Here is an 18,787-nt window from a genome sequence, read left to right on the forward strand (position 1 = left end):
TGAAATCCCCGCTCACAGGAAGTGCTCCCACTAACAGGAAACTGGAGAGCCTTTTTATCTATTGAGAACTAGCAGTTAGTTGTTGACAGTATCATCCCTATAGTTACCATCCTATTTCCATGTTAATACCAAGCTGCTTCTGACTCCAAATCGCACTCTTCACATCTCATCCTTCCTGCTCTGTGCATCACTGACATTTTCTATGGCGAGTCAAAACACACAAGCCGTTAACTCGTCTCCTCGGCAAACACGATGATTAAATACAGCTCCCTGTCCGTCTGGGGCAACTTTATCTCAATTTCAGGCCGGTCTCCTCTGCCTTTTCGGGGCCGTAAAACGTCACCGCGCCGTCTAGCAACAGTGCACAAACGCTCTCCGTGGCAAACCCAAGGGTAAAAAAAGAAAAAAGAAAAGAAAAGATGAGAGCGATTGATAAGACATTGATTTGGACCCGGGCCGATGTGCCGAGTAAGAAGGCTCTACTGTATGTGAGCGAGCGCGAGTGTGTGTCTTTGGCGTCTACCACCTCGGGGAAGAGCTGATAAGACGAGGGAGAGAGAAAGCAGATAAGGGAAGAGAGGCCGCCGATAAGGGCACAGACAGAGGGGAGACGCTTTAAGTGAGTTACTGTACTGAAAACGACAAGCACATGACCAGAGAAATTACACTTCAGGAGGCATTTAGACAAGAAAGCATACATTGAGAGAGGGAAATGGATGGAAAGGAAAACAAGCATGCAGACATGTGTTGGACAAAATGAACAAAAGGGACGTTAGGAGAGGCTTTGAAAGCATTTCCGAAATAAGAGAAAGGGAAAATAAGAGATGAGGCCGAAGTCTTTCGTACTGGGCGGTGTGGAGTGGGACGGTCTTTCACAACCAGGTGTCACTGAGTAGAGTATACGCAGGAACCCTGAAGTCAAAAGTAGAGCCTTTTAAAACTCTGCAAAATACTTGTAAGATTTCATGCCTTATAACGACTTTTTAAAGTGCCTAAATGAAGACAATAGATTTCAGAGGAGGGGAAAAAATGCTTCTAAGCTGCAGAACACGTTGTCTCCAATCACAAGTCACACTAGATGATGGTCCAATCAACGCCATAAAACCTGGGTCAGGTTTGAAAAGAATGGGTTTGATTCCCGCCTGGACGTGGGCCTTTCTGTGGAGTTTGCATGTTCTCCCCATGTCTGCGTAGGCTTCCTCCAGTTTCTCCGACCACTTAAAACCTGTGAGCGATAATGAGTAAGAGTGTGCTATAAATCCGTCGTGGCGTGTTTACATGCATGCACTGTACTGACCAAATAAATAAATAAAATAAAATAAATATATACACGCTCTTCAAAACTAAGACCGGCTAAATATTATTGTCGGACTTTTCTTAACACTTCGTGGACGCCCTGCTCATAATATATTAGAGTGGTTTATATGTATACAGAATACAAACTGTGTCACACTAGCAAGCTGTTATCAAGTCCTGATAAATGAACTAACTAAACAAATGCTATTGTTGGTGAAGGTTCTGAAAGGAAGCCATTTGAAAGAGGACCTAAAGCAATGAAACCTTCTCTCTGGCTGATATATTAGTTCCTTCTGAGATATAGGAAAAGGAAGGAGGAGGTAAACGATGAGGAAGAGAAGTCCATCAGAGCCCGTATGTAAAAGGCAGCATTGATCTCCGGGGCGGGGGCGGTGCAGTGACACTCAGACACATTACGCGTCGTGGAGACACCGGTGGCTTCCTCCTGCTCCTCTGCGGTCCTTCCCGGTATGTACTTTCAGACCGCAGAGAGAAGCCGCGGCCCGTTTGCTGGAAGTCCTGGGCTACTCTTTCTGCAGCTAAAAACAGCAGCACAAACTCAGGTGCAGGCAGGGCTCTCTTACACACATTGATCCGCAAAGTCTGTCCAACATGAGCCTGTGCGGTGGAAAAGTGAAGCTACAACGGAGAGATGACAACACAGCGGCTTCGGGGAGTATTCAGAACTGTATTTATTATTCCAATGTCACTATAACAAAATCTTTGGTTGAGAATGGTCTGAACGCACATGTATGTTATTTGCACTGTACGTTAAACTATACTTTATTCATTTCCGTAGAGAAATATTAGTCTGGCTCTTGAATTTTACTGAAAGCATAAAATAATAAAAATCTAAGACGTACTCCATGCTGCGAAGTGTCCACATCTGTATCTTAGGTCTACTACAGCTAGATATCAAGTGCTTGTACGGCGATCCCGAGCTCTCCTTTAGTCCCGGTTTAGTCCAGGTTGAGTCGTCAGTCGTTGGTGACACAGACACAGGGCAGAGACGGACTGATGTGGCTGTGATAAATGCGGCGCCACGGCACAGAGAGGACACAACAGAGGAGCTCCCGAGGCCAGATAATCATCGCCTCCATCCTACCACCGCCTCTCCATGTCTCTGTGTGCGTCCGTGTGTCTGTGTCACAGGCCCAGGGAGAGGATGCATGTGCACAACGTTATAAACTACACAACTACAGATAGCTTCATGTTGGACTTCCACCAAAAAAGCCCTGAGAAGGTCCGAATGTTGTAATGATCGCACGATATTGGCACAAAACATAACTTTACCAACACTATAAAACATTTATGCTGAGCCCGATCGCTCACTCACAGATCACAATCATACAAAAGGATGGAATGTATTGCTTGGAGACAACATGTAATTCAATAAGAGCATATAATCGTCGTGAGACCAAGGGGAGAAACTGCAAGTATTTTTTTTATAGCATTATAAACTGGGCTTTCACCTGGAAACAAAGCCTCTGTCTCATCTACTCCTTTTACCACAACCAGCTTCACAATTAAACACATATTTATGATAGATACAGACGGCATCTCTGGAATCGCCCATATATGGTCATTTTTGAAAACAGTTAAGGGGGAAAACTATTTAATTATTCAAAAACTACTTTAACAAATGCTGAATTATGAATATAGTTTCTACTAAATAATGATACAAAGACATGGGGAGGAGCAAAGTGGTTCAACATCCCATAAATACATGAATAACGGAGAATGCTAACATGATGCAACATGGTAGCATCGGGCTAACGCTAACGGTTAGCTAGCGCTTGCTACAACTGCCGTTTTGTCACTTTTACTGAACAATCTGCTGTGAGAAAATATCCTAATGGGCCCGATTTACACTTGACTTTATTTATGTGTGATGAATAAGTTGATATTCCACCTGAAAATGGCAAAAAAAGATTGAAAAATTGTGTTTCTCTAAAGATTCTATTTTCCCCCTCGGCGAAGCCACGCCCCCTTCTATGACGAGATGCCGTCTGTATCCATCACAATCAGCATTTTAATCACAACAATCCATGGCAACCACCTTGCTAAACTAGATCCAGATCAGCGTGAAACAGTTGCCCTTCTGAACTCGCTCTCAGTGTAAGGCTAGGAAACAACGTCAGCTCCTCGCAATGCTCTGGCACCATCACAAATGTAAACTCACGGTGCCCCGCACGCCCTCTCGGTGACAACGCGAGCGGCACATACTTTCTCAAAGGAGGGGGAGAGGAGGAGGAGAGGGCGGGGGTGGAGAGGAGATCTGATCAGATGAACAGCGCTGTCACAAGACGCGGCGATAAGAGCAGACGCCACAGCCACTCAGCTATCTGCAAACCCAGACAATGTCACGCTATAGGTGTCGGGGAAATGGAATCGATTAGTGCCGCGGAAAGTCCATGCTTAGACCTGCTTTAAACAGGGGTTAGACCGGGTTTTGTCCGGCAGAGTTGGAGCACGCTAACTAAAGTACTCAAATGAACAATATTGTAATATGTTGGTTTTGTGAGCCCAACTTTAGCAACTTTTTCTAACACAGCTCACGTTCTTTTATTTATAGGAGCATAGGCAGAACGTTTGTGGACAAAGTCTGAGAAAACCAATGTGTTCATCTTTCGCATGCTCTCTGCTGTTTACATGCTTTCATTGCTAGCACATAACTTTGAATAATCTTTGAATTTTCCTCAGCAGCAATTCTTTCCATTACAGTTTTGTATCTAGGAAATGCTCACCTCACCATCTAATCTCTTCATTGAAAAAGCTGGGCAGTAAAAGGGAGGGGAGCGGGAGGGGCTTCTGGGGATTTTGTGTGAATATCAGGAAGTGAAACCCCTGGACATTTTGTTTGACCCGTTTCAATATTACATTAACAACAAAGTGGATGATAGTGATAAAGATGTGTTTGAGAGTAAATATACCTTCACACCTTTAAGGATCCTCTTATTGTGGACTGTTGCTGTTGTCTGACAGTATGATTTCAGAGAAGCTGCTTTAGGTGTTGCAGCTCAGACATGCAGTAAAAGGCACAGTCAGAGCCGTGGTAACAGCATTAGGGACAGCGGACACAGTGGACATGTTTCCAAAGGGGAAATCCTGTCATCTGAGCGAGATTAGATTATACTCCCATCCACCGCGGATTAAAGGAGACAGGGCGACCAGCGGCACGTCAAAAACAAGAAACCGAGTGTCCGGAGAATTCGCTGATGTTTGGAGACAGCATAGTAGCATGATAACAATTGTACATTGATCCTGTACCTTTTTTCCATGTTGTGTGTAATTGATCAAACAAAGGGCATGGATAAACCACCTCAAGTCAAACCGACAAGAGAAAGAAAAAAGCCAAAAACCAAAGCAAATATGCAAAAAAAATACAAAGTCATGATGCAGCGACGTGAGTCTGATCAGACGATGAATGAATGAATGATGGATGAAGCACAGGAGGGTCTGAAAAGGGAGCGATGGAACAGCCTTAGTGTCCTACCTGCTCCTGTGTCCAGGAGGGTGGACTGTCCTCGGCGATCGGAGATGAGACGTGAAGATCCGGGCATGCTGACAGGCTCAGAGCGCATCGGCTGGATCCTGGGAGTGGGAGAAAGTATGATCGATTCCACGTGAGTTTAGTGAGGGATTCTGATATTCAAACAGTTCCTGTGGTGTTTGGACGTAATTGGCCGCTTAACATGACTTGAGAGGTCTGAGAAACGGTATGGAGCTCATGTTCCCGGTCTGCAGCGGTCAGTGACAGAAGTTGTCCAATCCCGGGACTTTCTGGCTGAACTTACCGGAGGCTTTGCAGGTCCAGGTCGTCCGTGTCGAAGTCTAGCAGGGGCTGCTGGACCTCGGAGGGGCCCTGGGACTGGAGCACTGAGGAGGAGGAGGAGATGACCGTCGTCTGGCCCGAAGGATGGAGGGTCTTGAACTGGAACTGCGGGCCCATCCAGAGGCGGCGGTGAGGGCCGGTGTGGGTCACGATCTCCACCTGAAAGAGCGGGAAGAGAGGCGTTAGGGACTTTGTCAAGTTTTATTTTTAGGCTGAGTATTGGAGTCTAAAGTTTGCCTGGCAGCCTACTTTCCCTAATGCGGAGCGGTGACAAGCCCAGGTCCCGCGGGCCTGAGCTCCGGGTTATCTGCCACTGTCACTGCCTCATTCTGACGGGGATTAACCCAGTGGGAGAAACTTTCATCTCATCTCAGACACTCTTGTGCACGGCTTCAGCACGCGGCCATAACGCGGCCCGACACCATGCCAGAGAGGAGGGATATGAGCACGCTTTTAGAGGCGCGGTTCAGCTGAGTGCGAGCGCTCGGCGGAGATCACGGGGAGAGTTTTACAAGCGCAAAGGGACCGGGATTAGAATGGGAATGATGAGGATAAAGTTGCATAACAATTTCATCCATTAATCATTTGCTCATTCTCGACAATCAGTAAAGTTAGGCTGTCAACCTTTGCCATTGTAGACCAAATCGGGACATGAAGTATGGAGGAAGTCCATATCGCTGTTTGCTTTCCTACTAGATTGAGGTTAAATCCTTTTGACATTGGAATGGCTGTTCACTTGCAGATCACTTCTCTTGTTTCCGTGTTGACAGAAGCAGTTTCAGTTCAGGGTGCGCCTGCAGGGATGCACGGGCCACCCCGGCATTCCAACCTTCCCACTCGAAAGGAGCTGAGGCTACACTAAAGCAGGACGTCCCAAAAACCAGAGATAATATACAGCACAAACGCCTTTAAAATATGGATAAGTAATATGGATTGACATTGTTTAGAGATCGACTACCAATATTCTCTTAAATCATGAAATCATCTTGAATTGCCCAGCTCAGGTGTTTGGAAACTGTTAGTAAAAAACAAACTCTGCATCAAGTCCTGGCGCCACCCTATGTCACGGAACTGCCACCGCTATCCCGGGACGGTCTCGAAGACTACAGCCACTTACACCCCGGGTTACGCCTTTAAACTCCCCCACCTCTCACGCCAAGCCTGCGCCTCCTCCCTGCTCCCCCTCAGCACTCCGCCCTCCTCCGAGAGCTCCTTCACTTGTCATCATCTTTACCCATCCGCGTGCCCTGCCTCTCGCCCCCAACAGGCCCGCGCTGGAGGTGCCAACATCCAGACAGTCGAGGGGGGACGCGCCGGGGCTGCTAATCCCTCCGACTGTCACACATGTGGGGTCTGCGCCGTTAGACGTACATGCGCTCTGTCACAGCTGTGCAAATGAGGGCACGGAGGGCGGGGTGGCGGGGGAGGGAACGAGAGAATGGCTGCACGACATGGGAGAAAATGTCAATATTTCATGACGCTTTTGTATATTGCGATGTTTTACTCAACTATTTCAAACCAATTATCCGTTTCAACTTATTTTTGCCTCCAGTTTGTATCAAAACATGGCTCAAAAATTCAAAATCAGGACCAGAATGAGGCTGAAACGTAAGAAATCATGACTAAAACTGAACTTTGACACTTGTTTAAGTCCCAATGCGTAATTATTTTAAGCTGTGGTAGCAAAAATGTAAATCTCGATGCATTCTGGCTTCTTGTGACGAGGGTGGACCGAAAGGAGGGAGGCTGCAGACTTAGCACCCTGAGTGTCGCGCAGCAGATGTTGTACGAGGAGGAGAAGGGCAGATGTTCTCGTCCACATGAAGCCCTGCGAGCCCCAGAGGCGCTGACGTCTCACTGAGCACACTCTGCGACACGTCGGCTCTGCACATCTCTGCTCTGGCCGTGGCGCCACAGAGAGAGGCTTACTTCACTTTTAGAAGCCACCGATCGTCTTACTAATTTCAAGCATTTACTTATCAGTTAATAATACTAAGGCACTGATTGTCTCAGTGTGTTTATAAACCCAGGACTCACTCCACAGAATGAAAAGGGAACTAAGTTTATCTCATCTTCGGGTTTATGCTGTTGCCTGAGGTGGATGAATGAGGCGTGAACGAGTGCGGATGGCATGTGTGTGTGTGTGTGTAATATTAACTGTTAACTGTATTTATCTCATATAAAACCATGCATTTTCAATACAAAACCCCTATATACAGTATGAACCACTGTTGTTCGCAACCCCCATGTTTTTCTATTCAAACTACATAGACATTGTATCTCCTGTATGATCTGGCACCCACCGAAATGATCTAGCATTACAGAAACAGAAAAGCAAATTGTTTGGAAAGATGAAAGTCGATCTTCGTCCCAATTTGGACATGTGCTCAATCCTCTGCTTGGTTCCGACATTTGGACTTTCCAGGTGGTTTGGTGTAAAGCTAGAGATGTGAGGTCATGCGGGTCCAGACAAAGCTCTGCGTCCGTGTGCATGAGAGCAAAGGTTCAGACTTCAGGATCAAATTGAACGCGCACTGATGATTAAAATGAGAGCTGGGAAGGACAGAGAGACCAAAGAGGTTTAGAAGTAGCAGCAGCTCATGGCTCCAGCGCAGAGAGAGCACAGAGGGGTCATTAGTAAATTAATCTATTCATTTGGTTGATATTGCTCATCACTTTGGTCAAAATAGGCCTGTGCATTCATGAAGAACACTCTATAGGAGATCGGCTGTTATGATGACTGCAAACAAGACCAAATGGTTAAACATGTTTTTTGTAGACTGTACATAGTATAGACCTCAACGAGCAGAGCTGTTTCGAACTGTTGCACCTTCGTCTCGGAATAACTGTGCTAATTCCTTATGGGCAGAATACACACAAAGAAGGATATGTGTTAAAGCTCCAGTGTTGGTGCAGAATGGCGCTGTATTTGTGCTGGTCTACAACGACGAATTGCAGAAAGTATTCCAAGCTTTTGCTGTTTGAAAAAGCAGCCGCAGATGCAGAGGAAAACGGGGTAGATGGAAGAGTGCGAAGCGTCTGTGTTACAAATCTCACAGGAAGACACCAAAAAAGCGTCAGACGTGATGGAGAGTTTTGCTTCTGGCTAATATCATGGCGGATCCGAGGCCGGGCTGTGGGGAAGCTAAGTGGTGGCGCATTTTAGCTCATGTATTATAAATGCGGTGGAATTATTAATGGTTAAAATGTAGCGCGTTACCTGCCTGCACCATCAGAGCCGTGAGGGTTAACCGGGCCAAACAACACGCGAGCTGAACTTTGCTTTTTGTTCCTTCATCGATGATCACTCCTCACAAACCGCACTTGCTCAAAAATAGAACACACATTTCCCAAGATGTATTAGGCGACGAATCACATGAGATAAGCACTCAGTAATTTACTAATTTTTACTAACTATTTTTCCAGAAATGACAGGCAGATCCTAACAATGAATGATGAAAACAACAACCCTTTTATTCATTCGTGTTGATAGCTCTATTTATGCTTCAGGCTGAGTTTGTTTGTGTGCGCAACACTTTAGCAACGACCGCCATTAGCTAGCACATGCTATGACGAACAACATGCGCTCTATCAGCTCTGAAGCAGCCTGCTCCATCTACTGCACACTTGTTGCTTGGTCTAGCGTTGTAGTTTGTGTGCTTTTTTTAATTACTTTTTACAAAAACAAAAGTTTACATACATTTCATTAATATTTGGTAGAATTGCCTTTAAAATGTATATCAAACGTTTTGGATTTCCTTCCACAAGCTTCTCACAAGAGTGTTGGTCCATTCCACCAAACAGAACTGGTGTAACTGAGACACATTTGTAGGCCACCTTGCATGCACATGCCTTTTCAGCTTTGGACATACCTTTTCAACTGGACTGAGATCGGGATTTTGTGACGGTCACTTTAAAACATTGACTTTGTTTTCCTTAAGCCACTTTGGGTCACTTTGGGTCATTGTCCATTTGGGAAACCCATCTGTGCCCAAGCTTTAACTTCCTGCTGATGTCTTGAGATGTTGCTCCTATATTTCCACAGAGTTCTTTCTTCATGATGTCATCTATTTTGTGAAGTCCCTCCCGCAGCAAAACAACCCCACAGCATGATGATGCCCCCCCCCCGTATTTCACAGTTGGGATGGTGTTCTCAGGCCTTTTCCTCCAAACGTAACAAATGTCATTACGGCCAAATTATTCTTTTTTTTTTTCACAGGATGTGTCTCCAAAAATTAAAGTCTTCATCCTTTGCTTTATATATTCTTTTGGAGTAAGCTCTTCTTCCTGGCAAAGTTCCCTCTCAGCCCATGTCGGTACAGGTCTTGTTTCACTCTGGATAATGACAAACTCTTACCAGGTTCAGCATCTTGACCAGGTCTTTTGCTTTTGTTCTTGGGTTGATGTTCACATTTCAGACACAGCACGTTCATCTCTGGGACACAGAACCCGCCTTCTTTCTGATCTGTATGATGACTGGTCATTTCCATTATTGTTTGAATCAATGTACCTGGACCTTCAAGGGTCTTGAAATTTCACCCAAGGATGAACCAGACTTGTGCTTCCAAGGTCATGACATCGCCATCTGGGCTTTCCCAAATAGTTTGAAGGTATAGTAATTTTGGTTCCTCCTCAGTAGTACCTGACCTTTGTTGTTTTCTGATACCATCCTGCTATGGTTTAGCGGTACCCAGCCCTCTGATCACACAAAAGCTAATGTGAAGCTGTAGGTGCAGTTCTGACCTGAGAGAGCCACTCCTCGTCTTCCTGCCCGCTGTGGTCCGAGCAGAGGCTGTCTGAGGACTCGTGACGCGTGATGGGCCCCGGGCTTCCTGGAGGCATCGCTGCGGCAAAAACACACAATTTCACAGCTCAGATGGGTCTGCATCAGAGCTACATATTGAAAAATTTAAAGAAAACGGAGAAGACAGAACAACAACAGACACAGGTTCATGTAGTTTATCATTCTGGAATCTGGACATAATCGTATGCATCAAATTACAAAATGAGAAATTAGAAAAGCTCTGAATGGAATTTGAGGATTTGGGACTGTGCAGTTAATCCATTTTTAATTACATGAGGGGGAGAGTGGGAAAAAAATGGCACAAAAAAATGGGGGAAATGCAGAGAAAAAAATTGGAAATGGGGCATTTTTCTGATTGCAAAAATATCACTTGATCGTCGTTGAGATATTCAGTTTCAACTAAGAACGAGACAGAAACTAGGCCTAAAAGAACAAGATGGTCAACAGTTGAAGGTTTCCATGTTAATAATTCCTATTTATAATGCACAATTTGCTTAATGATCAATGTGTCCTAATAGCCAGTGTCATGAAGCTGAGGACATTTAAGTTCGGTGATCCCTGTTTAATGTCAGTTACATTTCAGTTTATTAACAGAACCCCCTTGATCTGTAACATCTCACTTTTACTCACTTTTCCCTGTCATAGAAAGTCCCGTGGCATCGGCTGGTCTGGTGGAAAGCATTTAAACCAAGGGCTATTTCCAAATGTCTCATAAACCATTGCAGTAAAAGCCAGATTTATTTGGTTTCAACAAAATCTGATTGAATCAACATCGACCAACACAAGAAAAACGATGATGATGATTCATTTAGTGCAGATTTTGTGAAGGCCGGTTGTGTGGTTGTGTAAATGAGAGGGTGTCTAAACGAATGACTGCACCTCCGTTCACTTGCCCTCATGCATATTCATATCTGAGCGGCTCCTTCAGCAGCAGCAGCAGCAGCAGCAGCAGGTGTAAAGACCAGGCACCGCTCACAGCTCAGAGAAACAAGTGTGTGTGAGTGTGTGTGAGGATACAACTCTTCTGCTCTATCCGCTCTCCAGATGTGGACCTGACAACTTTATTAGCCGGCGCCGTGTTAAACAGGCCCGTCCCGGAGGAGGTCAGATAAAGGCAGCCATGGTGATCACTGAAGCCTGAGAGGGAGAGAGAGCCATCTGTCCGGGCAGCAGAGAACACATGTCCCCCACACCACCACACGGAGCTCCACTCACACGCTACCATATGCACACACATCGACAACACTCCGGGAAAGGCACGCATTATGCTTTCAGACGTCTTTCAGAGCCAGTAGTGTTGAGTTTAAATCAAAACAACAAAAAATGGGGGGGCTTTTCTTGGACAGAGCTGATGTATAGGGGAGACAATTTGAGCGCTGAGCAATGGGCGACGAAAGGGCTTCTCTTTGGTTCTCATGGCAGGGAGCAGACATTAATGCAGTACTACCCCCTGTGTCTCCAAAACACACTTTGGAAACAGGATTCTAAAGGGACCTCAGACCTCCCTCGAACGGCTTTAAGGCCTGGCTCCAAAAAGTTCTATTTTTCTAAACATCGCTATGACCCAAACAAACTGGGCCTTTTCAGGGCAATAACAGGCTCCAGAGCCTGTCAATCAAGCTTGGAGCACAGGGCTTCCCGCCTTTTGCCCCATCTGAGGAACAGGCTCCGTAGGAGGAGACTATATTGTGCATGTCCCCTGTAACCCCGACATGTTGCTACTAAACGTGTGGCACATGGCTGTGCACAGGTGCACGCTGCCTGGAGGTTTTAAAATTCACTTGATTACAACTGGCAGAGCTTGCCTTGAGATTGGAAGAAAGGAGCTCACAAGTCCCGCCCCCTCCCAACGCCGGAAGTAAAGGCTAATTAGCTCTGTGCTAACTATACAGACCATAGTGTCTGTATAGCTTGAAGCAAAGAAAACACAGAATACTTTAAAATATGGCTCTGTTCTATGTCCATGATTTACCACAGGCTGATTAGCTGCCATCGTTCTCTTATTATTGTTCTGTATTATAATATAATAAAGTCTGTGGACATTTTGAAAGAATTTTTACTTTCCGCACCATCAGGGAGGTGGGACTGTTCAGCTCCATCTGTTCCACCTGATAATGTTCCACCTGCCCCGCCCACTGCTACACCCAACCCTGAAGAAGCCACGCGTTTTGTGGTGAAACGTTTACCTGCATCACACACATCCAGACATTTTGAACTGAAAACATACAGAAAACTCCAGATTTGTGAGGAAACAACATTAGAACATGGTTAAAGAAATGTATTTATATTGCACTATATAGATCACATGCCTGTCTCGGGCCTGTATATTGTATACTGGGCTGGTATATGTATTAGTACTGTAATATATAGATCACATGCCTGTCTCTGGCCTGTATATTGTATACTGGGCTGATATTTGTATTAGTATTGTAATATATAGATCACATGTCTGTCTCTGGCCTGTATATTGTATACTGGGCTGATATTTGTATTAGTATTGTAATATATAGATCACATGCCTGTCTCGGGCCTGTATATTGTATACTGGGCTGATATTTGTATTAGTATTGTAATATATAGATCACATGCCTGTCTCTGGCCTGTATATTGTATACTGGGCTGATATTTGTATTAGTATTGTAATATATAGATCACATGCCTGTCTCGGGCCTGTATATTGTATACTGGGCTGGTATATGGATTAGTATTGTAATATATAGATCACATGCCTGTCTCAGGCCTGTATATTATATACTGGGCTGGTATATGTATTAGTATTGTAATATATAGATCACATGCCTGTCTCAGGCCTGTATATTGTATACTGGGCTGGTATATGTGTTAGTATTGTAATATATAGATCACATGCCTGTCTCAGGCCTGTATATTATATACTGGGCTGGTATATGTATTAGTACTGTAATATATAGATCACATGCCTGTCTCGGGCCTGTATATTGTATACTGGGCTGGTATATGTATTAGTATTGTAATATATAGATCACATGCCTGTCTCGGGCCTGTATATTATATACTGGGCTGGTATAGGCCTCCGTTAGCTGCTCGCTGTGGTAAACATGCTGTACACATGACCTTTAGCAGTCACCGACACCACACCGGTGAAAGTGATCTCTCTGAAACACTGTCCTCCTCAGAACAAAGCCGTGCGTTGTTATTTATTAAACCCAATCACAGCTCCCTGGCCGCCGCGCTCTCCACACTCCTGCCTCCCCCAGCCTTCCCCTTTCTCCCGCGTGGCCGTCTCATACGTGCTCTCTGACCCCCGGGGGCCAATAGATGGGCGCCTTTTAATTATTGATGCTGAGGAGCAGTTGGTGGACGACTGGGTCGAGTTTCACGGGGGAGATGGGTTCAGATGTGAGAGGAGCAGCCAAAGAAGAAGAACTGTACAAAACTGAAATAACCTTTTAAAGAGGCCATTTTATTCTCAGTCCAGTTATTTTCTTATCAAATGTCTTTTTTTCCACCAGAGTATACAATAGAAGTACTTGCCGAAACTTGTGGAGAAACAAATAAACTGCATTCAACTAAACTGAGTGATTTATTTCCATGGCAGTGTGCTCTTGGCTTACACTCAAAGCTACTATCCACTCACTTCATACTTGGTGCTACAAACGCCACATCCTGCTTCTGCATCTTTCTTCCGGAGTAGTATATCTCGTATCAGTTTACAAGTATCTAAGGTTCTACAGAAGGCCTACGGGGAATTCAGCAGAAATTCAAGCACAAAATAATAACAATCATCATTGTAAACATTACACGCTGGGCAGGAAGTTTCAGTCAGATAATCACCGAGGAGACAATCAAACCTATCTGTTCCCTAAATGAACCGCAATTAATGATGTGACGTCGCTGTGAAAATGGCCTATTGTAGCCACAGCTGCCCTGGAGCGTAGGCTGGAAGAAGAGAGGCAGCCAATCTGTGCCATCCGACCTCCGCTGACCCCTCTCACACACACCCCGGTGCATAGAGAAGTCCCTTCAAGTGTTGTGAACTGGGCCTCGTTTGATTCTGTTCAGAACACTCTGACTCTGACTCTGTCACAGGATTATGACATTTGGGACAATTAGGATAATAAATAAGCAGCATCACTGGGTCTGAGGTTTTCAAGCATTTCACATTTTATGGGCAAAAAAGGGGAAGACAAATGGCTGTGATGAAATTCAATTGTGGTCACTATGAGAGTTTTGGCGGCTAACAGGCTAGAGAACATTCATTGTCGGCGCTGGTATCACACAGTGAGCGATTACTGCCTAAGTGGTTCCAGCGCCCGATGCCACCTTAAATCTATAGTGACTAACAGTGTCTCCAGAACGAGTAAAACTATAGATTTAAAAAACACTGATGTTATTGTTTAGCTCAGCCTGCTCAGTGGACGTCCTCAAGACTAAAGCGAGCGTCGTTTTGAAGGCTGGAGCCGGCCTGCCCCTCTCACGTCCCAGCGTCAGACCGATCGCCCCCTCGGCTTTTTACAACGCTCATTATCGGCTCTTAAAGACAAAACGTCAGGCCGCTTTACAGGCAGCAAATGACCTTAAGTGCAAACTTATTGCCCCACACAACAAGGAGCTTTTAATGGATCCCTAGATCTACAGGAGGAGGAGGCAGAGCGGCTGGGAATCTACAACGGTTTGGTTTATGGTAAGTGGCTCCTGCGCGTTACTGTGTGGTAAACTTATGTGTTCAATTATATGCAATTAGAAAATGAGGGCTTTAAGATCAACTGTTTAATTCAAATTGCAATGTGTATGGCCGCAATTACCTGACTGTTAGGCAATACGACATGCTTCGGGGTATGGGGGCCTGTTAAGCTTAAAACCTGCTAAGTCTCAACAAACATCGGGCTTCTCTCTAGGCTAACAGGAGCACTGTGACCTAAATCTGAATAAGAAACGCAAATTAAAATTCTCTCGACAGAAAATGTGCAGTTAATGTTTCTTTGTGTTTAAGTGGCTTTAACTGCCATTGCCTTCACAGTCACTGAAATCTTTTTTTAAGGGCCTGAACAGAGGGCCATGTGTCTGAGAGGCTGTGGACAGTGGTTAGCTCGAGTGGTGAAGCAGTGAAGCAACACGAGAACAATAGAACGCTCCAAACAATGCACCCTTAATAGACTTGTTTAGTCGTCAACAACAGGCTTTCTTTAGGGAATCCGTTTGCTTTCTACATAAGGTATGGGCCATCCCGAGCAGAGGGAGTGGACTTTCCTATACAGAGCAGTTACATGGCTATTGCAATAACAGTACGCTTAAGGCCTTAAAATGTGTTTTGTCCTCAACAGCCTCTGCATATATATTGGATATGCAGAGGTTTGTGAAAATTCATGTAGTTATAAAGCATTTTTATCAATTTTTGTGTTTGCAGGCTTTTGTTGGCATTACTGTAACAGTGACCTTGACTTTTGTTGTTATGCCCAGTATCTTGGGGACCCGCAGCTAGTGTATATCAATATGCATCTCCACTGACTGAAGTCAAGATGCTACATCCAGCACAACCCATGCAGATGAGGAGAACTGATACTAAAAGAAAACCAAAACCTTAGGATTTGATCCTTATAAACTGCCTGGAGAGGTACTGACACTGAGTAACACGGATACAGATGTTGAGCTCCAAGTCATACAAACGTCTCCAAGAGGAAAAAACACACACAATATCTAGCCTTGGATACAACAGGTGACAGAGGTAAGAGCTGAGCTGCTAGCTTCATAGATGTGAGTCGTGTGTCTATGATAGAGGATAAATGCTACATGCTAGCCGCTAACTGTGGTAGTGACTGAGGCTCTGTTGACACTACAGAGTGTAAAAATCACTAAGGAGAGGAAGCAGATTTTTTGGCAAAATGTTCTTGTACTACAGCATGAATTCACCTTGGTCCTCAAAATGATGCCTTTAACTATGCATGACGTCATTGGAAATGGATTCAAAACCTCTTCCCTGTTATAAACTGGGATGCTAGAATGTGTTAGGTTGGTTTGTACACAAATAACAGCTCAAACACTGACTCCATCTTTCATTTTTAACAAAAACATCCAGTTCAGGGTCTTAAAGGAACAGGCCACCATTTGTCCATACTGAGATATGTTCTTGCCTGAGCTTAGACGAGCTGATGCGCACATGTCTGGTCTTTGTGCGTGCCCTCAGTCACGCAAAACGACCAAAGATGTTGCTAGCATTTGGCCTCTCCCAGTGTGTTCCTATAGCTCCAAATGAGGGCGAAGTTGGAAGCTACCACGGTGGGGCACACACAAAGACCAGACAGGTACGCATCAACTCGTCTAAGCTCGGGTAAGAACATATCTCAGTATGGAAGAACTGTGGCCTGTTCCTTTAAAGCTAACATTCTGTGTGGGTTAGCAGCAAATAGGGGAGACAAAGACGTTGTAGCCTGAAATCTACAACAAACACTACAAAAAAACATTTGATGATGAATAAAGTAAACTTCACATATTTTACTTCTTCATTTTGTTGTAACTTCTGGATGTAACTTGTTTATACGACCGCTAGTTTCATCAAAGTGAAGTGGCAACAATTCACAAGCTCTCGGCCCCACGTGAGAGTTTATTTCTCCCTAACACATTCAACCATCTCTGACACATGGCGGCCTCGGTGTCTCGACCCTCCTCGTCTGGCACAGAGCGGAGCGTCTGCTCGGCCGGTATACAGTGGTTAGCTGGAGCAGCGGAGCAGTGAAGCCAAACAAGAACAAAGTCTGAGCAGGTTATTGATGTGAGGCCAGAGGGCTGATCTACGGAGAGAGATAAGGGACAAACATCTGATACATGTGGGCAGTGACTGGACACAGCAGAGACACCCAGTCTGAGGGCTTCATGAGCCTGCACTGGGTCGCTTTCATAACTGAAGATGTGCGCTGTGGAAAAGGGGATTCTCCCTGTCAGATAAAAGGCACAGTCCAAGTATGGCCGATATCGCCAGTTCCTTCACAAAAGCGTTGTATAAGACACTAAAAGTTATTGACAGCACCAAGCCACACACTGGACTCTTTTGTGCGAGGGTTTATTCCTATTAAGGCGAGACATGCCTTGAATAAGAGGAAAAACTGAATTTAGAGACGTCAGCATAATATTTTGGCAGTAGATTACCGACATGAGGAAAAATGTTTCTTATATTTAATGTTTTGGGATTAAAATGGGGCATTTCGTGAATAAAAGTGGCTAAAATGTAAATAAATAAATACATTTATGGTTTAATTTTGCTGACACATTGGTGACAGAGATTCATTCAGATGGAATTTTTGACATCTTAGTTTCTGTATAAGCTAGTGACAGTAAAAAGGGGTTCGGGCCTCAATGAATCATACACATGCACTTTTGGTATCTTCCACAAAGGAAACATGATAAACAACACTTGGATGACGTAGCGTTGTTCAGGAAGTTGAGAGTTTCTTGAGTCATATTTTTGTGAATGGATATGTGTGTGGGCGCAATGCAGGAACAGGTCTTGATTTCCTGACAAAATCCAAAGGCACTAGTCATTATAATAAAGTAAAACATTAAAACTAAGGTGTTGAGGGAGAAAACTGTAGCCAAAAAAAGTCAAGATCAACCACTGCATGCAAAAGCTAAAGTATGATATCTAGATTTAACTTCCTGGATGTTTCCGAATCCCTATTGTTGCGGCGTTTCTATCAAAGCATCGGCTTTAACTTTAGCCCTATCGACTTCCCTTGGCTCGGTCAGTGGCAGGTGAGGCAGGTCTCTCCACAGTCCCGATAAAAAAAAAACCTAACCCTCTCATTATGCCGTCTCATTCAGTGTCTTTGTGATTGACACTTGGTTCATTTAGCCAGCGCTACACTTAGCCCCGTCCTGTTCTCTGGCCTCTTTGATTACTGACCCAAACATGGCGGCGAGGCTTCATTTACCCAACACTCCCCTTTCTACCTGCCCCTCATGTGGCCGTTTCTCTAAAGAGTTTTCCCTTGGCTCTGAACATGGATTCTGCTTGGTCATTAACTGATTTTTACAGGTAATGACCCAAAGTTTTCCGCTTTCTCAAAATCCTGACATCTTTGGCTCTCAAGGCTCTGTAATCAGAATACTGGCTTTTCCTTTATACAATATATCCACCACAAAGCTCTGTGGGGGATCATCAGATGATCGCACATTACATGACAAAACTTTATACATACCTTTCAGTCATGTGCCTTTCAGTCATGTGACCTCTGTTGTTATGGTGGCCATTTCGAATACCAAAGTAGCATTATGCAGTACTACCACATGCAACAATATCTCTACTCAAGATGAAACAACAACTGAGTAGAGATACAGAGGCATTTTTATGTACTCGTAATCAAGCAGATAACAGTAAAAACACGGCCCCAGAGAAGCACGTTTATGTGAAGAAAGCAGTGAGTCAGTGTTTAAGATGCTAGCATGCTACCGGTTAGCATTTAGCTTAGTAACAGTAGTAACAGCAGTGTTCATAGATGTGAGCCACACATGTGTTCATCGTGTTTACTGTGTTGAAGCCACTGACAGTTGCTTGAATCAACTGCCAATGGTAGACAGTTGCTAACCAGTAGCATGCTATCGTCTTGAGCATCTTAAACGCTGACTCAGACTGAGACTCTGTTGACATGACAAACTGTAAAAATCACAGAGAAAGGTTTTCTGTTTCCTCTTAGATGAGATAGTTTAGCCAACATAATGCTACTTTGGTATTTAAAATGGCCGCCGGCACTATGCGTGATGTCATTGGAAACACATTCTCTCTGAGAATGAGCTTTTCATTACAACTGCAACAACATCTCCACTTTAGTAGCACCTATAGACATCATTTTTCCAATCTTGTACAGTATTGTTTTTTTTTC

At 44.5% G+C, this 18,787-nt stretch overlaps 1 protein-coding gene across 3 annotated transcripts in view; it reads right to left on the reverse strand.

Moving 5' to 3' along the window:
* Nucleotides 1-18,787, reverse strand: part of bcas3 (BCAS3 microtubule associated cell migration factor) — a 463,665-nt gene that overhangs the window by 275,143 nt on the left and 169,735 nt on the right. For all 3 annotated transcript variants that reach the window (XM_079559235.1, XM_079559236.1, XM_079559237.1), the window contains 3 exons: nt 9,875-9,975; nt 5,094-5,290; nt 4,793-4,890 (listed from right to left, as the gene is read on the reverse strand). In XM_079559235.1, coding sequence (XP_079415361.1) covers nt 4,793-4,890; nt 5,094-5,290; nt 9,875-9,975 — 396 coding nt within the window. The remainder of the gene's footprint in view (nt 1-4,792; nt 4,891-5,093; nt 5,291-9,874; nt 9,976-18,787) is intronic.

This window comes from Gobius niger (genome assembly GCF_951799975.1).
Source record: "Gobius niger genome assembly, chromosome: 1".
NCBI lineage: Eukaryota > Metazoa > Chordata > Actinopteri > Gobiiformes > Gobiidae > Gobius > Gobius niger.